Source organism: Cheilinus undulatus, linkage group 13 (genome assembly GCF_018320785.1).
Source record: "Cheilinus undulatus linkage group 13, ASM1832078v1, whole genome shotgun sequence".
In the NCBI taxonomy this organism is placed as follows: Eukaryota; Metazoa; Chordata; class Actinopteri; order Labriformes; family Labridae; genus Cheilinus; species Cheilinus undulatus.
The window spans coordinates 2315808-2331929 of record NC_054877.1 but is presented as its reverse complement, the minus strand read 5'-3'; the positions used below and the strand labels follow the sequence as shown (position 1 = coordinate 2331929).

General features: G+C 42.0%; 1 protein-coding gene across 2 annotated transcripts in view; it reads left to right on the top strand.

Moving 5' to 3' along the window:
* LOC121520091 (NACHT, LRR and PYD domains-containing protein 3-like) overlaps positions 1-8990 on the top strand; it is a 31975-nt gene extending 22985 nt beyond the window's left edge. The window contains exons 6-13 of one of the 2 annotated variants that reach the window (XM_041803348.1): positions 110-326; positions 554-2333; positions 2416-2583; positions 3345-3512; positions 3591-3758; positions 5741-5908; positions 6350-6396; positions 7794-8990. In XM_041803348.1, the coding sequence (XP_041659282.1) occupies positions 110-326; positions 554-2333; positions 2416-2583; positions 3345-3512; positions 3591-3758; positions 5741-5908; positions 6350-6396; positions 7794-8326 (3249 nt within the window). In that variant the 3' untranslated portion in view covers positions 8327-8990. The remainder of the gene's footprint in view (positions 1-109; positions 327-553; positions 2334-2415; positions 2584-3344; positions 3513-3590; positions 3759-5740; positions 5909-6349; positions 6397-7793) is intronic. The other variant, XM_041803349.1, reaches the window with a different exon arrangement.
* The last annotated feature ends 7132 nt before the right edge of the window (positions 8991-16122 follow it).

Genomic DNA, 16122 nt, shown 5'->3' with positions numbered 1-16122 from the left:
TCATTTCCAGTGGAGCACATCTATCTAGATATCATGGTAAAGTGTTTTTCAGTCTGTCTGATCAAACACAGGCTGTCCTCTAAACATTCAGATTGTCTTTGTGTTCCAGCTGCTGGAGGAGAACATTATCACCTTTGTGAAGAAGGAACTGAAGAGATTTCAGAAGGCTCTGAGTCAGGAGAACCCAGAACGTCACAGTGAGGATGAGGAGGTGTTGGTTGGTGAAGATGAAGAGCAGAGGAGCAGCAGAGAGGCTTTTGTGAAGATCACAGAGAACTTCCTGAGGAGAATGAAGCAGTACGAGCTGGCTGACTGTCTGAGGAACAGTAAGTTTTTCAAAGTAAAAAGGAAACGTAGATTTAAGATGATGGAGAGATGAAGAGGAGGTTTACATTTCCACACTCTGCTTTAATATTCTGCACATACCCACTGAACATCTGATGAGATTTTTGGATGAAACTGATGGAGGAAGAAGAACTGCACAGCCTCTCTTTTAGATTACAGCTTTTTGCAGGATCAGCTCATTCACATCATTTGTTGCTTGTTCTTTCAGGAACTCCTGCTTCAGTTTGCCAACATAAACTCAAGTCTAAGCTGAAGGAGAAGTTCCAGTGTGTGTTTGAGGGGATCGCTAAAGCAGGAAACCCAACCCTTCTGAATCAGATCTACACAGAGCTCTACATCACCGAGGGAGGGACTGGAGAGGTCAACCATGAACACGAGGTCAGACAGATGGAAACAACATCCAGGAAAGCACACAGAGCAGAAACAACCATCAGACAAGAAGACATCTTTAAAGCTCCACCTGGAAGAGATGAACCAATCAGAAGAGTGATGACGAAGGGCGTGGCTGGTGTTGGGAAAACAGTCTTAACCCAGAAGTTCAGTCTGGACTGGGCTGAAGGCAAAGCCAACCAGGACATCCAGTTCACATTTCCATTCACTTTCAGAGAGCTGAATGTGCTGGAAGAGAAAAAGTTCAGCTTGGTGGAGCTCCTTCATCACTTCTTTACTGAAACCAAAGAAGCAGGACTCTGCGGGTTTGAAGACTTCCAGGTGGTGTTCATCTTTGACGGTCTGGATGAGTGTCGACTTCCTCTGGACTTCAACAAAACTCAAATCCTAACTGATGTCACAAAGTCCACCTCAGTGGATGTGCTGCTGACAAACCTCATCAGGGGGAACCTGCTTCCATCTGCTCGCCTCTGGATAACCACACGACCTGCAGCAGCCAATCAGATCCCTCCTGGGTGTGTTGACATGGTGACAGAGGTCAGAGGGTTCACTGACCCTCAGAAGGAGGAGTACTTCAGGAAGAGATTCAGAGATGAGGAGCAGGCCAGCAGGATCATCTCCCACATCAAGACATCCCGAAGCCTCCACATCATGTGCCACATCCCGGTCTTCTGCTGGATCACTGCTACAGTTCTGGAGGATCTGCTGAAGACCAGAGAGGGAGGAGAGCTGCCCAAGACCCTGACTGAGATGTTCATCTACTTCCTGGTGGTTCAGTCCAAAGTGAAGAGCATCAAGTATGATGGAGGAGCTGAGACAGATCCACATTGGAGTCCAGACAGCAGGAAGATGATGGAGTCTCTGGGAAAACTGGCTTTTGAGCAGCTGCAGAAAGGGAACCTGATCTTCTATGAACCAGACCTGACAGAGTGTGGCATGGATATGAGAGCAGCCTCGGTGTACTCAGGAGTGTTCACACAGGTCTTCAGAGAGGAGAGAGGACTGTACCAGGACACGGTGTTCTGCTTCATCCATCTGAGTGTTCAGGAGTTTCTGGCTGCTCTTCATGTCCATCAGACCTTCATCAACTCTGGAGTCAATCTGATGGAAGAAGAACAAACAGCATCCAGATCTACAATGACACAGCTCTACCAGAGTGCTGTGGACCAGGCCTTAGTGAGCCCAAATGGACACCTGGACTTGTTCCTCCGCTTCCTCCTGGGTCTGTCACTGACCACCAATCAGAATCTCCTACGAGGTCTGCTGACACAAAGAGGAAGTGACTCAGAGACCAGACAGGAAACAGTCAAGTATATCAAGACAAAGATCAATGAGGATCTGTCTGCAGAGAAGAGCATCAATCTGTTCCACTGTCTGAATGAACTGAAGGATCGTTCTCTAGTGGAGCAGATCCAACGATCCCTGAGATCAGGACGTCTCTCCACAGATAGACTGTCTCCTGCTCAGTGGTCAGCTCTGGTCTTCATCTTACTGTCATCAGAAAAAGATCTAGACATTTTTGACCTGAAGAAATACCGTGCTTCAGAGGAGGCTCTTCTGAGGCTGCTGCCAGTGGTCAGAGCCTCCAACAAAGCTCTGTAGGTGAACTCACAACTGCACTGATAAAAGTAGTCTGTATTTAGAAACATCAACTTATTTCTACCTCTGTTTCTGTTCTAGAATGAGTGCCTGTAATCTCTCAGAGAGAAGCTGTGAAGCTCTGTCCTCAGTCCTCAGCTCCTCCAGTCTCAGAGATCTGGACCTGAGTAACAACCAGCTGCAGGATTCAGGAATTGAGCGACTTTGTTGTGGACTTATGGATCCAGGGTCTAAGTTGGAGTCTCTCAGGTGAGCATGTCGCAATTTCTAATTTGTCAAGTCTTTTGTGAAATCTTTACTGACTAAAGGCTGGCTCAGACTACACGAATTCAGCCAGATTGAAGCCCGCATGCAACGTCACAGCTTGTCGCCAAATTTGGGCCCGATTTTGAGAGTCGGGAACGACAAACCGTCTTGTAGTGTGACATAATTAATGACACATCCAAGACACCTTATGATTCCTCACGGACACGGTTCAACAAGACTAGCATGTCAGAACTTTTCGTATATCATCGCCTAGTTTGACACCCTGACCTGATGTTCATGACATTACTCCTGACGTCTAACAACAGGAGAGCATTTGCTCATTATCTTGGCATCATCATTTACAAGATTTACCACTTTTATCCCCCTTTATTCCCTAAAACTAATGTGTAAATTTTATTTTATTTTATTTACATTACCACATGCATACCTTAAGTTCTATCTGAAGGAGAGTCAGTCCATATTGTCCTCCTTTTGATATATCCATAACTGTTATCCATAACCCAATCCATAGTTGACACTCTTGCCCCCCCGGTCAACTTTTGAATTCGCACTCAGTCACGGAGACGGTGGTGACCTCAGAATACAGTGAGCAGTCGGGATCACTATTGTAGTGTGGCCACGCTGTCGGCCAAGACAGGACAAGATTTGCAAGATTTGGTCGCAAATAGTCTGGCATGGTGTCATCGTGAATGACCAAATAAATTGTGTCATCTGAGCCGGCCTTAACCTAAAGTATTTTACAGGCTGAGTGGCTGTAACCTCTCAGAGAGAAGCTGTGGAGCTCTGTCCTCAGTCCTCAGCTCCTCCAGTCTCAGAGATCTGGACCTGAGTAACAACGACCTGCAGGATTCAGGAATTGAGCAACTTTGTTGTGGACTTATGGATCCAGGGTCTAAGTTGGAATCTCTCAGGTGTGGATGTCAGAACTTCTGTTTAATGTGTCGAGACCTTTCTGAGTTCTTGTTTGACTAACCTAAAGTCTTTTACAGACTGAGTGGCTGTAACCTCTCAGAGAGAAGCTGTGGAGCTCTGTCCTCAGTCCTCAGCTCCTCCAGTCTCAGAGATCTGGACCTGAGTAACAACGACCTGCAGGATTCAGGAGTGACGCTGCTGTCTTCTGGACTGGAGAGTCCACACTGCAGACTGGACTCTCTCAGGTTAGTGCAACAACAATGACAACTGAGTCAAAGTCTCCCAACTAGAAAGGTGTAGGAAGTCCAGAAACCTGTGGGACTCAATGAAAAAGATGAGGACCATGTCCCCTGCTAAGAGCAGTATTAATGTGTTCAATGAGGGAGAAAGGGCAAATGAGTGAAATGATTTCTACTGCAGGTTTGAAACTAGAGACTTCTCACAGGAACAAAAAGAAGCTTTTGACATTTTAGCTGCACTGAACTCTACTGACTGTTGACCAGCATGTTGTGGAGAGACTTTTTTCACTCATCTGTCCTGATAAGGCACCAGGACCAGACGGCATCTCTGGCCGTTTATGTAAATCCTGCAGTAAAGAATCTGCAGAGGCCTGGTGCCCCATCTAGCAGAAATCTCTGGACACACATTCTGTTCCTTCTATGTGGAAGCGCTCTGTTATTATTCCTGTTCCTAAAAACCAAGCTGTAAAGAGAATCATGACTTTGGCCCAGCAGCTCTTACTTCAGTTGTAATGAAGTGTTTTGAGTAAATTGTGATGAATCTGGTGAAAGAGGAGGTCAGCTGGTTTTTCGATCCTTTTCAGTTTGCATACAGGAACAACAGAGGAACAGATAATGCCATCATAGCTGTGACACATTTCATTCATCAGCATTTAGAAGATCCTGCCTCTTATACACCTCTTTTATTTGTTGATTTTAGGGTGGGGTTATTTATTGATACTCATTGTCTTATGTTGAAGTGTTTTTCATTGTGGCTGCAGTGTGGGTGAAGAGCCAAAGACAAATGTCTCACTCTGTGGAACACTAAAGTTGATCTGATCTTAGGATGGGGTGTTGAAGACTCAGGTTGTTTCCACCGAGCGGTCCGGCTTAGTTCGCCAATCTTACCTACCCGTACCAAAAAGGTGGGGCTACACAACACACGGGCACAACAATAGGGGCTGCACTGACGTCACGTCAGCGCGCAACCCAGCTGCTCATCTCCGGGCTTCAAACACGGAAGTCTGCGCTGTGAGAAGCGGGCGAGGACAGGAGAAAAATTGACTTATATCTGCTTCAATGGGAAATATTTGGACTCGATAGAGATCCAAACTGTTGCCTAGTCTGTGGATATTGGTATCTGGCCACAAATCAAGTTTCCTGACGTTAATCAGGACCTGATTTTAAGTACACAAAGCAGAGCCCAAAGGCTCACATCAGCCTGATCCATCCGCGATGGATGAGAAACTAAATTAATGCTATAGTTTTGTGAATACAATGTCTTTGAACAGTTCATTCTCATCTGTAACTATTTATTAATCAAGTTCTTACGTTAGGTAACCTGTGAAAACATTGCCCCGTGGTTGTTGAATGGGCTCGTAAAACTTCAGGCTGCAGACTGTTTAAAACGAGATCAGCGCACCCCGGATTTTCTGACTTAATCTAGCTTGATTTTAACACCAGCTGAACTTTTACTTTATTTTTAATGCAGTGAATTATCACAGTACAGCTCTAAACTTTAATATTTTGTTGTATAAACTGTTACAGACTAGATATATTCACATATTACTGTAGCGTTACAACTCAAACCGTCTCTGTATACGTATTCCATCAGCTGAGGATCTTTACTGACAGCGGTTTACATCATTAAGATGTAGTTATTTTTTTAAAAAGCACTTTCAGCTGAAATAAAGCTGTTAACTGCTTATTCCCGACTGATTTCTGTCACTCATGCTTTCTATAACTCTGCTGCTAGAACAGCAGACTCGCGCTGTCTGTGACTTCACATGCATGCTTTTACAGCCCGCCCACCAAGTGAGTGCACGAGTGTCTGGAAACGCAAACTATTTTGGGGTTAAGCGTACGAAACCATACCAAACCAAACTGAATCAAACCAGACCCCCTGATGGAAACACGGCTAAAGTACCATGAGCAGGCCTGGATTCTGGGACTGTAAGGCCTCAGTTCCAGCTTTTTTTATGAGTCTCTGTTTGTCTCTGTGTCTGTAGTCTGTCTGGCTGTTTGGTCACAGAGGAAGGCTGTTCTTCTCTGGCCTCAGCTCTGAGCTCCTCCTGTCTCACAAAGCTAGACCTGAGCTACAATCATCCAGGAGAAGGAGGAGAGAAACTACTGTCTGCTCTACAGAAGGATCCACACTGCAGACTGGAGACACTGAGGTACAGACAGAAAGACACAGAGAGACGGACTGTTACTAGCTACTAAAGTTGGCTCTCAGCACTTCAGCTATACAAGGGCTTTATGCCTTTATTTAGATAGGACAGTGGATGGATACAGTAGGAAACTGGAGAGAGAGAGAGAGAGAGAAAGAGAGAGGTGATGATTGATTATGGATTTTTGAGTACAGGCCTATTGTATAAGAGAGGGATATGAATTTGGAGGAAAATCACTGATTGAAAATGAAGTGGCCCTCTTCTTCTTTGGTAATTTTTATGATGGTTATCAAACAGCTCTCAGATGTGCTACTGCCACCATCTGGTGATAGTCCTGCATAACAAGCAGAAAAACTAAAGGAAAATGAAGTCAGATGAAGAATGAAAGTGTTTGAATCTATCCTGACCCATCCCTGATGTCTAAACTGGCTCTGTTTCTTCCTCCAGGCTGGACCATGGTGGACGGCACAGACTGAAACCAGGTCTAAAGAAGTGTGAGTGTCTGAGTTTTTGATTTGTGAGAACACAATGATGAATTTGACTCCTGAATCAGGTAAGGATCTGAAGCAACAATGATTGAGGCTGTGTCTGAATCCATCTCAGTCTTTGGGTCTGAGAGTATGAACGTCCACGTTCACAATCACTGACATTCATCAAACAGAAACAGTTTTAGAGTTCTGAGGAGAGGAAACACTACGGCTCAGTCCCTCAGAGGCTGGATTAGACTTTTGCTGTCTGTCATTTTGACGGACAGGGTCTTAACAATTCCATCATACTGTTTTACAATCAATGGTGTCCAAGTCAGTGATAGAGCCCACAGGCTACCAGAGGAATATTTGAATAGATTTAATAACCTCCATCATGGACCATGTGTGCAGAATAGAAAAGGTGTGTCTGTCTGTCTGTGTGAGTGTGCTGGCACGCAGGGTCATCCTCATTATTCCAGTTGGTTAAAATGGCAGACAGCCTTCAAAGTTTTCTGTCATCCTATAAAAATTTCTGTCAGTGATGGAGAATTTTCAGTTAACATGACCTCTGCAGTCCCGATGTCCCATGTTCAATATTTAGGATCATAAATCCTATTGTGTGTGGTGAACACTGAGGACAGCCGAGCAGACACGAGCCAAAGGAGGAAGTAAAACAACAGCACAGCCATGGCAACCATAGTAAACAGGAAGTATAAAATTAGATGGACGTCAGAAATGGAGAAGCAACTTGTTGATTTGTGTCAACAACAGTGTTAATTTCATTGACTAAAACTCTGACTAAAAATGTTCAACAGCTTTTTTTCCCTGAGAAAAACTAGACTAAGACTAACAAAAATAGATCTGTGATGACTAAAACTGACAAAAAAGTTTAGTTTTCATCAAGATGTCTAAAACTAGACTAAAATGTAATGAAATCCACTGAGGATGAATCTGTCAAAAACAATGCAGCTGTAGTTATTCTGTTTCTCAGCTGTAGAGAGCAGGGACCCATGTTTGGCCAGGTTCATAGAATACACTACCTGGGTTTGGTACCAGATTTAGGCCAGAGAATAAATGCTTGGACTAAAAGGAAAAACTAAAATGTGAGGACTTTTTATGGACTAAAACTAGACTAAAACTAAAAAGGATAGAAATGTGACTAAATGTGACTCAAACTAAAATGCATTTCATGTAAAGACTAAAACTAAGACTAAAATTAAAACTAGCTGCCAAAATTTCTGTCTGTCTGTGATTGTGGAGCTGCAGCTCACTGTGGTCTGTTCACATTCAAATAGAAACAGGAAGCAGAATTTCAGGGCTGATAAACAGGAATATGAAATGTTAGTTTGACTCTGTCAGTAACCTTGTTTAGGAATGATCAGATGATAACCGTCAGCTGTGTTGTGTCTCCTTCTCTCCATCAGACGCCTGTGAGCTGGAAGTGGACACAAACACAGTGGACAGAAGACTCAAACTGTCTGACAACAACAGGATGGTGTCTGGTGTGGAGGAGGATCAGCCGTATCCTGATCATCCAGACAGATTTGACTGTCGTCAGCTGCTGTGTCGGACTGGTCTGACTGGTCACTGTTACTGGGAGGTCAAGTGGAGAGAATGGGTTTGTGTATCAGTGAGTTACAGAGGAATCAGACGGAGAGGACACTGGAAAGGATGTGAGTTTGGACGCAATGATCAGTCCTGGAGTCTGAACTGCTTTAATGGTGCTTACCGTGTCCTTCAAAATAACATGGACACATACATCATCTTCTCCTCCTGCTCTTCATCCTCTGGTAGAATAGGGGTGTATCTGGACCATCCTGCTGGCTCTCTGTCCTTCTACAGAGTCTCCTCCAACAGACTGATCCACCTCCACACCTTCAACACCACATTCACTGAACCGCTCTATCCTGGGTTTGGGTTGGCTTCAGGTTCCTCAGTGTCTCTGTGTTCTCTGTAGCTCAAACTCTGCTGTCTGAATCCAAAGCTTTGTCAGACTACACACTAGATGATTTATCAGCTCTGATTAACCTGATTGATTTGATTCAAAGCTTGTCAGTAATTCTTTTCACTAGTTGAACTTGCATTGGTGTATATGTCACTGTTGAACTGCTCAGCAGTCATTTTGATATGATCAAGTCCATTTTAGTCTTGTTTTAGCTTCCACACTTCTTGTTTGGTCTAACCAAGCCCACAGACACAAACAGCTGATCAGATACTCTGAGGTGGAAGAGCACGTAGCCTGTAGCCGAAGCTCACATTGTAAAATAGTGCCACACACAGTGGCTTTCTCTGTCAACAATAAAACGCTTCAAAAATGTTTCATACAGCGTACACTTGAGCCAACATTGTTGTAGGAGCCACATTTGAGTTTTTATTGTCATGCTTTCATTTGACATTGTTGACTTTTCTTTCATTTTGTGGGCGCCCTCTGCAGGTGGTGAGGGCGCTGGCCTATTAGAATGAGCGGCTGACGCACAGCCAGGAAGATGGGTCACAGCGCAAACTGTCATTGAGTGCAGGCTTAGATAGCTGTGAATGATTTGTATTCAGAAACCCTATCAAAAGAACTTTTGTTTTTCATTCATCTTTTTATTTTGGTCATAAACAAAAGCAACTTTGAAGCAGCTCTCTCAGGATTGATTTTTGGAAGTCTGCGTGTGTGATGATGAAGCTGTGATGATTTTCCCATTCTACCTGTGGTAAAAACATGAATACTGGAAAAGGTTCCAGGACAAACCTGATTTTAAAGTTTTACGATACAATTCATCAATGAGGAGCTGTGGACAGAATGCATTTTTAGTCTCTCCCACTTATTTTGGATCAGTAGAACCTTATAAGTTAGAACATCAGCCTTGTCCTTGGACAGGAATTTCTTGGAAATTTTCCCGTCCAAACTCCTCATATATTCCATAATATTTAAAAGAAATAACATACATTTTCTGTAAAAAAAAAAAAAAAATCTGCAAATTTTTCTATAAAAAATACCTAAAAATTTCTTCAAGTAATCCCACAATATTTCAGCAAAACTTGATCATGATTTAATTTATTATAAAATATGTGTAAATTTCTGAAAAGTTTTAAGCAAATTCCCAAAAAATGTACAAATACGTCCCCCAAAATTCCATGAAAAGCGACAGAAACATCCAAACAAAATCCCGGAAACTTGCATAAAAAATCTTTAAAAATTCAAAGAACCCTCCTCCCATTAGCCAAAAATTTAAAAATAAAAATGTCACAAAGTTCCATGAAATGGCCTCAAAATTTCCAAACAAAATGTTCATACATACCCAGAGAAAAAATACAAAGCCAATTTCCACAAACTTCCAAAAAATACTCAAAAATATCCAACATATCCCCAAAACCTTGGTGAAAATTTTCAAATTCCCAAAAATATCCAAACAGGAAATTCTGCCATCATCCTGCAAATGGTTTCAACTTCAATATGCATTTGATTGATGATCTGACAAATTCTAAGCTTAGAAATGATTGCTATGTTGTAGAAGAGCCAAAATGAAATGTCCTCATATGTGCATGCAGGGCCTTAGGAGGTTACAACAACAACATGGCTAGAATAGCCCAGAATTCCTTTGGGCTCTTCTGCACCATGAGTGAAGTTGCTGACTGAGTCCGAGAATTCCCGCCTGTGGATGGATGGTCTACTGAATACTGATGGAAGAGGACTTCCTGGTTCAGAGGTCACCCTCTGGTTAGTGTCACTTGTAGTCTCTTCAGTTGGCACACCTTGAGTGGCAGAAATGTTGAAGATTCAAGTCTGTGCTAGAAATCAGGGAAACTGTAGTGGCTGAGCTACATGTAGCTTCACTGAACTACTTCAACATGTTGTTTTGAGTTGGCTTTTAATTGAATTTTCAAGTGTAGAAAAGTTTCGAAAGTGTAGTTGAACTTGAAAAAGTCAAGCCAACATAAATGTCCAAGTAAAAGTGAGTCTAAGTCATTTTCAGCTGCTCAGTCAGCTCATTTCAACTAGTTTGGTTTTACAGTGTAGGTGATGAAGAGGCAGGAGGGTGAAGATGTTGGTTTTCCTGCAGGTCAGCTGCTCCATCAGAAGCGTCCTCTGTGAGAGACAAAAGGACAAATATGGATGTTAGACTCACAGCTTCATCAAATCACATGTCAATGTCAAAATAATAGAAGGGAGCAGACGCCAAATGGACATTTCCAATGAATAAATACAGTTTACACACATTTGAAAAACAATCGTGTAGAAAAGACTTTAGAGACATTTTGAAGTTTGATGCCTGAAAGCAGCAGCAGACTCAGGATGTTTGAGGGCCAAGGAGAAGAATCATAAATAGGACACCTGCAGGACTTTGTGGGGCACCGCTGCAGAAGTGTTGTCCAGTTTTGCCCACTCGGAGGCACCAAAGGGGGCAGTTTGTCAAACTGTCCTACTAGAAAGGCTCCAAAGAAGACACTTTGTCAAATTAGTCCACGTAGAGCAGAGGTGTCAGACTCAATCACAGCAGGGGCCGGATTCTGGATTCAGGTCTAACCTGAGGGCCTAACAGGGTCACCTTTAAACCAGAAACTGACAACCTCATTTCACCAGGAATAAAGTATGAAAAAAACTTATGATAAATGATTTTGACATTTAAAAAGTTAAAAAGATAATTCCAGCAGTGCCTGAAAGCAATAAAAAGCTTTTTAATCCAACATTTTGAGTTTCATATACAACAGAAGTCTGTGTTTAAACAAGCAGGACAACATTTGTTTGTTTTTATTAGAAAGAGAACTTAGTAGAAATTGAGCTTCTAAATGGTGACAAAATTCAGCTCTGGGATGCTGTGGCATCACAAAAGCATCAATCAGTAAATGCCACTATCATCTGGAGTGCAAATCAGTGCATTAAGTGTCAAAAAGAATTCATTTTTCCAGTGAATACATTTCAAACAGGGAGTAGAGATGCTCCCTCAAGTGAACAGTGTCTGAGTGTCTGTCTCCTCGCTACAGTTTGAGTTAAAGTCCAGCAGAAAGGCTTCACTGCCCTCTAGTGGCTGAAAAATAGAACAGCCATGCAGCTCTATTTTCACTCAGTCTCACTCTGAAAACTGTGCATGAGGATGTCTGCTGAGATGTTCAGGTTGGAGTGTTCTGTGAAATACATTTCTGGTGTCAGCAGTGGATCTCATGGCTCAAATCAAAGAAAAATAAGTGAGTAGGCTTTCTGTGATGATAAAATGAAGAGAGTTTGACTTACAAGGTCAGGTTGGAGCTTTTTGCTCTGAGGTTCAGGCTCAGAGCTGTTAGGTCTCGTTGTGCTTTTGGAGGGACCAGATGGTCACACCACCTGACATTTTTAGGGTTTGAGTTGCCAAAATATGAAATGAATGATATTATTGACTGAAAATGTATTTAAACAAAGTGGGTTAACTAAACTAAAATAGGTTCATGAACACATTTCAGTCCTTCAACAAACTTTGAAGTGTAAGGAATGATGAATAAAGAAAAAGACTTCTGCTTACAAAGGTCTGTTGGTCCAGACTAAAACTCCTCTCACTTATTTGTTTATAATATTTACAGCTGATTTAGGCAGATTATTGGAGTTCAAATATTAGTAGTAAATATTGTCAGAAATGTTGATATCTGCTGATAATATGGTGCATTCCTATCAGATCCATACAGAAACAGAGGTGTAAACATGTCTCTCTGTTGTTTAAAGCTGTTGCTTGTATGCAGGCCTATTTCTTGCTGGTGTTTCTGGAACTCTCTAGAGGCTGCTGAGGTTGCTTAGCATCCCATGTGGATTTCAAAAAGTGACTGCATCCAACCAGGAAACAGCCACCACAAAACTGGAAGTGTGAAGTTTTCAAACCTTCTTAAATATTCTTAGTGTAATGTGGTGTCGCTGTTTCCCTGCGGGAGGCTGTATAAGGGTGACGTAGCCAGGGCTCTCCCTCCTTGACGTCGGACGGACACTTTGTAGCAATGCCGTCTTGAAGCATTACCACTGGTAGGCTGTTTCACATGTGATTATTTATTAAATCACTGTTGCGCTCTCTTGTAAATGACTGCATAGGATGAGTTTGTTTTAATGTAGTCATTAGTACTGGTGGTAAAGTTCATCTGCTGATTACAGTAAATATTTATTTGCTTTAATCAAATCAAATCAAAGCTGTTGAATCATGCCAGATTTGTAATTTTGTTTTTTATGTTTTTAGCTGGGTTTACCACAACATTAGTCGCACTGCTGATGAAGTGCTTGGTGTACTAATTTAAGGTATGTTTCCGGTTGTTTTCTTTAAAAGAATTATTATTTTTACATATGTGTATATAGTATTTTGGCACATTGTTTATTTTCTTTTAGGACTGCTGTGTTAGTTAAATCTGTTACTGTTTCTTTTCCCACTCTGTTATTATTAAGATTAGTTAATTGCTGAACAGGCTACGTGCAATATTAATGAGCAAAGTGCAATCCTCAAGTCATAGTAAAATACAGAACGTGTAGCTGCTCTGCAGGCATCGGTCCCCTTGGTTGCTGTGTTTAATTGTAGTGATTTATCCAATTTTGCTGTGCGAGTTAAATTTTATTTGGGACGGTGTGAAGTATTAAAGAGCATCTACTGTTAAAATATACGTTTTTTACCACAGCATCAAATGAGATGGTGGAAGCATTTTTGCACATTCCTGTGGTAGCTGTGTTTATTCTTATTGTTTGATTGCCTTTAATTAGACCAGTCTAGCTGGACTTTCTTATCTGACAAACTCTTAATAAATGTAAACTGAATTTGAAGTTGCCAGCCTCTTGTCCTCTTAATTGAGACACTTACCTGTCTTCGTAAACACTGATAAAAACAAACACCTGTGAGTAAGCAGAATTACACTGCCTGGCCAAAAAAAAAGTCGCCACCTTGATTGAACTAAGCAAATAGGTATGAGCCTCCTATTGGATAATTACTGCATGGGTGATTATCTTTCAGCTGGCAACAAGTTATTTAACCCCAGCTGATGCAATGAGTAACTTCTTATTTCTTAAACAATGGATTTTTTTCTTCCCTAATGGCACGGGCATATTCCAAGATGACAATGCCAGGATTCATCAGGCTCAAATTGTGAAAGAGTGGTTCAGGGAGAATGAGACATCATTTTCACACATGGATTGGCCACCACAGAGTCCAGACCTTAACCCCATTGAGAATCTTTGGGATGCGCTGGAGAAGGCTTTGCACAGTGGTCAGACTCTCCCATCATCAATATTAAAATTAATGCTTAATGCTTTTTTTTGGCCAGGCAGTGTATATACTACATGAATTTAAAAGGAAAAGATTTGAAGAAAAATCAAAGAGGTAGGTCGGGAGTGGAGCCTTGAAGGAGTACTGGGAACAGAAGGAGAAGGGATAAGAAGTGGGAGGAGGGCGCTGCTTGTGTTCCTATGGGACACAGGGCGGGCGGCTATAACATAACCCGAGGAAAGTGACGTGATGTTGCACCCTCTTGCACAGTAGGTGGTGGTTTTACACCTTAACGATGTTTGCGACCAGCCGATAAAACAAGAGAAGAAGAAATAATTAGACTTCATTTATGACGATAAAACCATGTTGCTCAGGCTGGCTATTCACATAAAATTGCTGTGAGTTTCCAGTAAATGATGTCTTTAGTTCTCTGTTAGATGCTGATTGAAGTGCACATGATTTTGCTGAGCCATCAGAAAATGATGAGCTTAAAAGTTGAGCAAAACATTAAACTGAATTTTTTGGTGAATTTGAACAAGCTGGTGAAGCTGAATCTTCTTGTAGCCTACATTAACTGAGGAGTATGGGTAAATTCATGTCATGTGAACGTGTGTTTAAATGGAACAAAAGATTTAAGAAGGCAGAGAGGATGTCCAGACGATGAACGTTCTGGGTGCTCATGCACATCAAAAACTCCTGAAAACATTCAACAAATAGAACAATTCTTTCAAAATGATGGACTCAGAGTAAGAATGATAGCAGAAATGGTCTCCATTGATAAAGAGAGTTCAGAACATTTTGCATGAAAATTTCAACATTTTTAAAGTGTGTGCCAAACGTCTGACTCCTGATCAAAAGGAAAAACAGAAGCACATTTGTAGAAACCTTTTAGAAGAAATTGAAGGAAAGCCCAGTATTTAGGAGTTATTACATGTGATGAAACTTGGAAACTCTTCCAGTACGATCCTGAAGACAAAACAGCAGTCAATGCACTGGAAGACCCCATCATCACTGAGGATGAAGAAAGCACCACAAATCATCTACAAATCAAGGCCATTTCATTATTGTTATTATAATTATTATTATTATTATTATTATTTTTACATTAAGGGTATAATTTTGGAGAAGTTCCAGAAGAGTCAACATTGAATCAACACAATTAAGAATATGCTGAAGAAAAACTGAGAAAAAGTCAGCAGAAAGAGACCACAATTATGGTAGAATAGTTTCATTCTTCATCAAGACAATGTGCAAGCTCACCCTGCTCTCTCAGTAAAGCAGTCTCTGGCCCAAAATCATCTGCCAAAAGTCTGCATCCCCCTGCCCTTGCAGGTTGTGTTGCACAATTGTGTCCTACCTTTTCTGCAGAGTGCTGGTCCTGAATGAGGCATGTTGTCACTGGAGACTGCAGGACATGTTTGCTGCTGCTGCAGCTATTTTTTTTTTTTTTTAAGGTTTTTTTTTTTTTTTTTTTTTTTTTTAAGATTTTGACATTCAATTCAATTCAAAAAACTTTATTTGTCCCCAAGGGGCAATTTAAGGCACTTTAGAGCAGCAGCATTACAAAAAAGAACAAAGGTTAGAGACAAAGTGTCAGTTGACAGAACAATAAGGCAGGACAAAGGTATGTACAAATCTAAACTTAAGAGCATTAATAAAGGAGCATAAAAAGAAATAATAATAATAATTTAAAAAGTAATAAATAAATAAAGATAAAAATGTACAGGTCTAATGGGGACAAAGGTTGCTCTTCTCCTCTGTGTCCTGCAGCCAGGGCAGCGGAGTCTGCGCCCTGAGGGGAGCCACTCAAATGCAGGGTGGAGAGTGTGTGAGGGGTCCTGAGTGTTTGCTGCTCATAGATGGAGGAAAGAGTTCTTGTTGGGAGTCCAATGATCTTAGAGCAGACCCTGACAGTGCTCTCCAGGCGGTTTCTGTTCTGGTGGCTAATGGAGTGGAACCAGCAGGTTATGGAAAATGTGGTGATGCTTTCGATGGAGTAATAAATAGTTAGCAGGATGTTTTTGCTGACTCCAAAAGAATTGAGTTTCCTTAGGAGATACTGCTGCTGGTGACATTTTCTGAGAATCTCCTCTGTGTTAGAGGAGAATTTCAGCATGCTGTTGAAGATGGTGCCCAGGTATTTATTCTCCTCCACTAGCTCCACTGGCTTCCCATGGATTGAGGTGATGGATGCTGCAGCCAGCTCTCTCTGCCTGGTGGAGAAAGTCACCACCATATCTTTGGTCTTACTCACGTCCAGCTCAAGGTGTGAGCTGTCACACCACTCCACAAACTCCTGAAGAGCTGATCCATGGTGCTGTGAGTGGCCTGAGAGCAGGGACAGGAGGACTGTGTCGTCAGCATATTTCACCAAGTGACACTGAGGCTGTGTGGATCTGCAGTCATCGGTGAAGAGGATGAAGAGCAGAGGTGAGAGCACACAGCCCTGAGGGGAACCAGTCGAGGTGTGTCGGAGGTCAGAGAAGGTGTTGTTGACCCGGACTCTCTGTGACCTGTGGGTTAGAAAGTCCAGTATCCACAGGGTCAGCTGATCGTCCAGGTG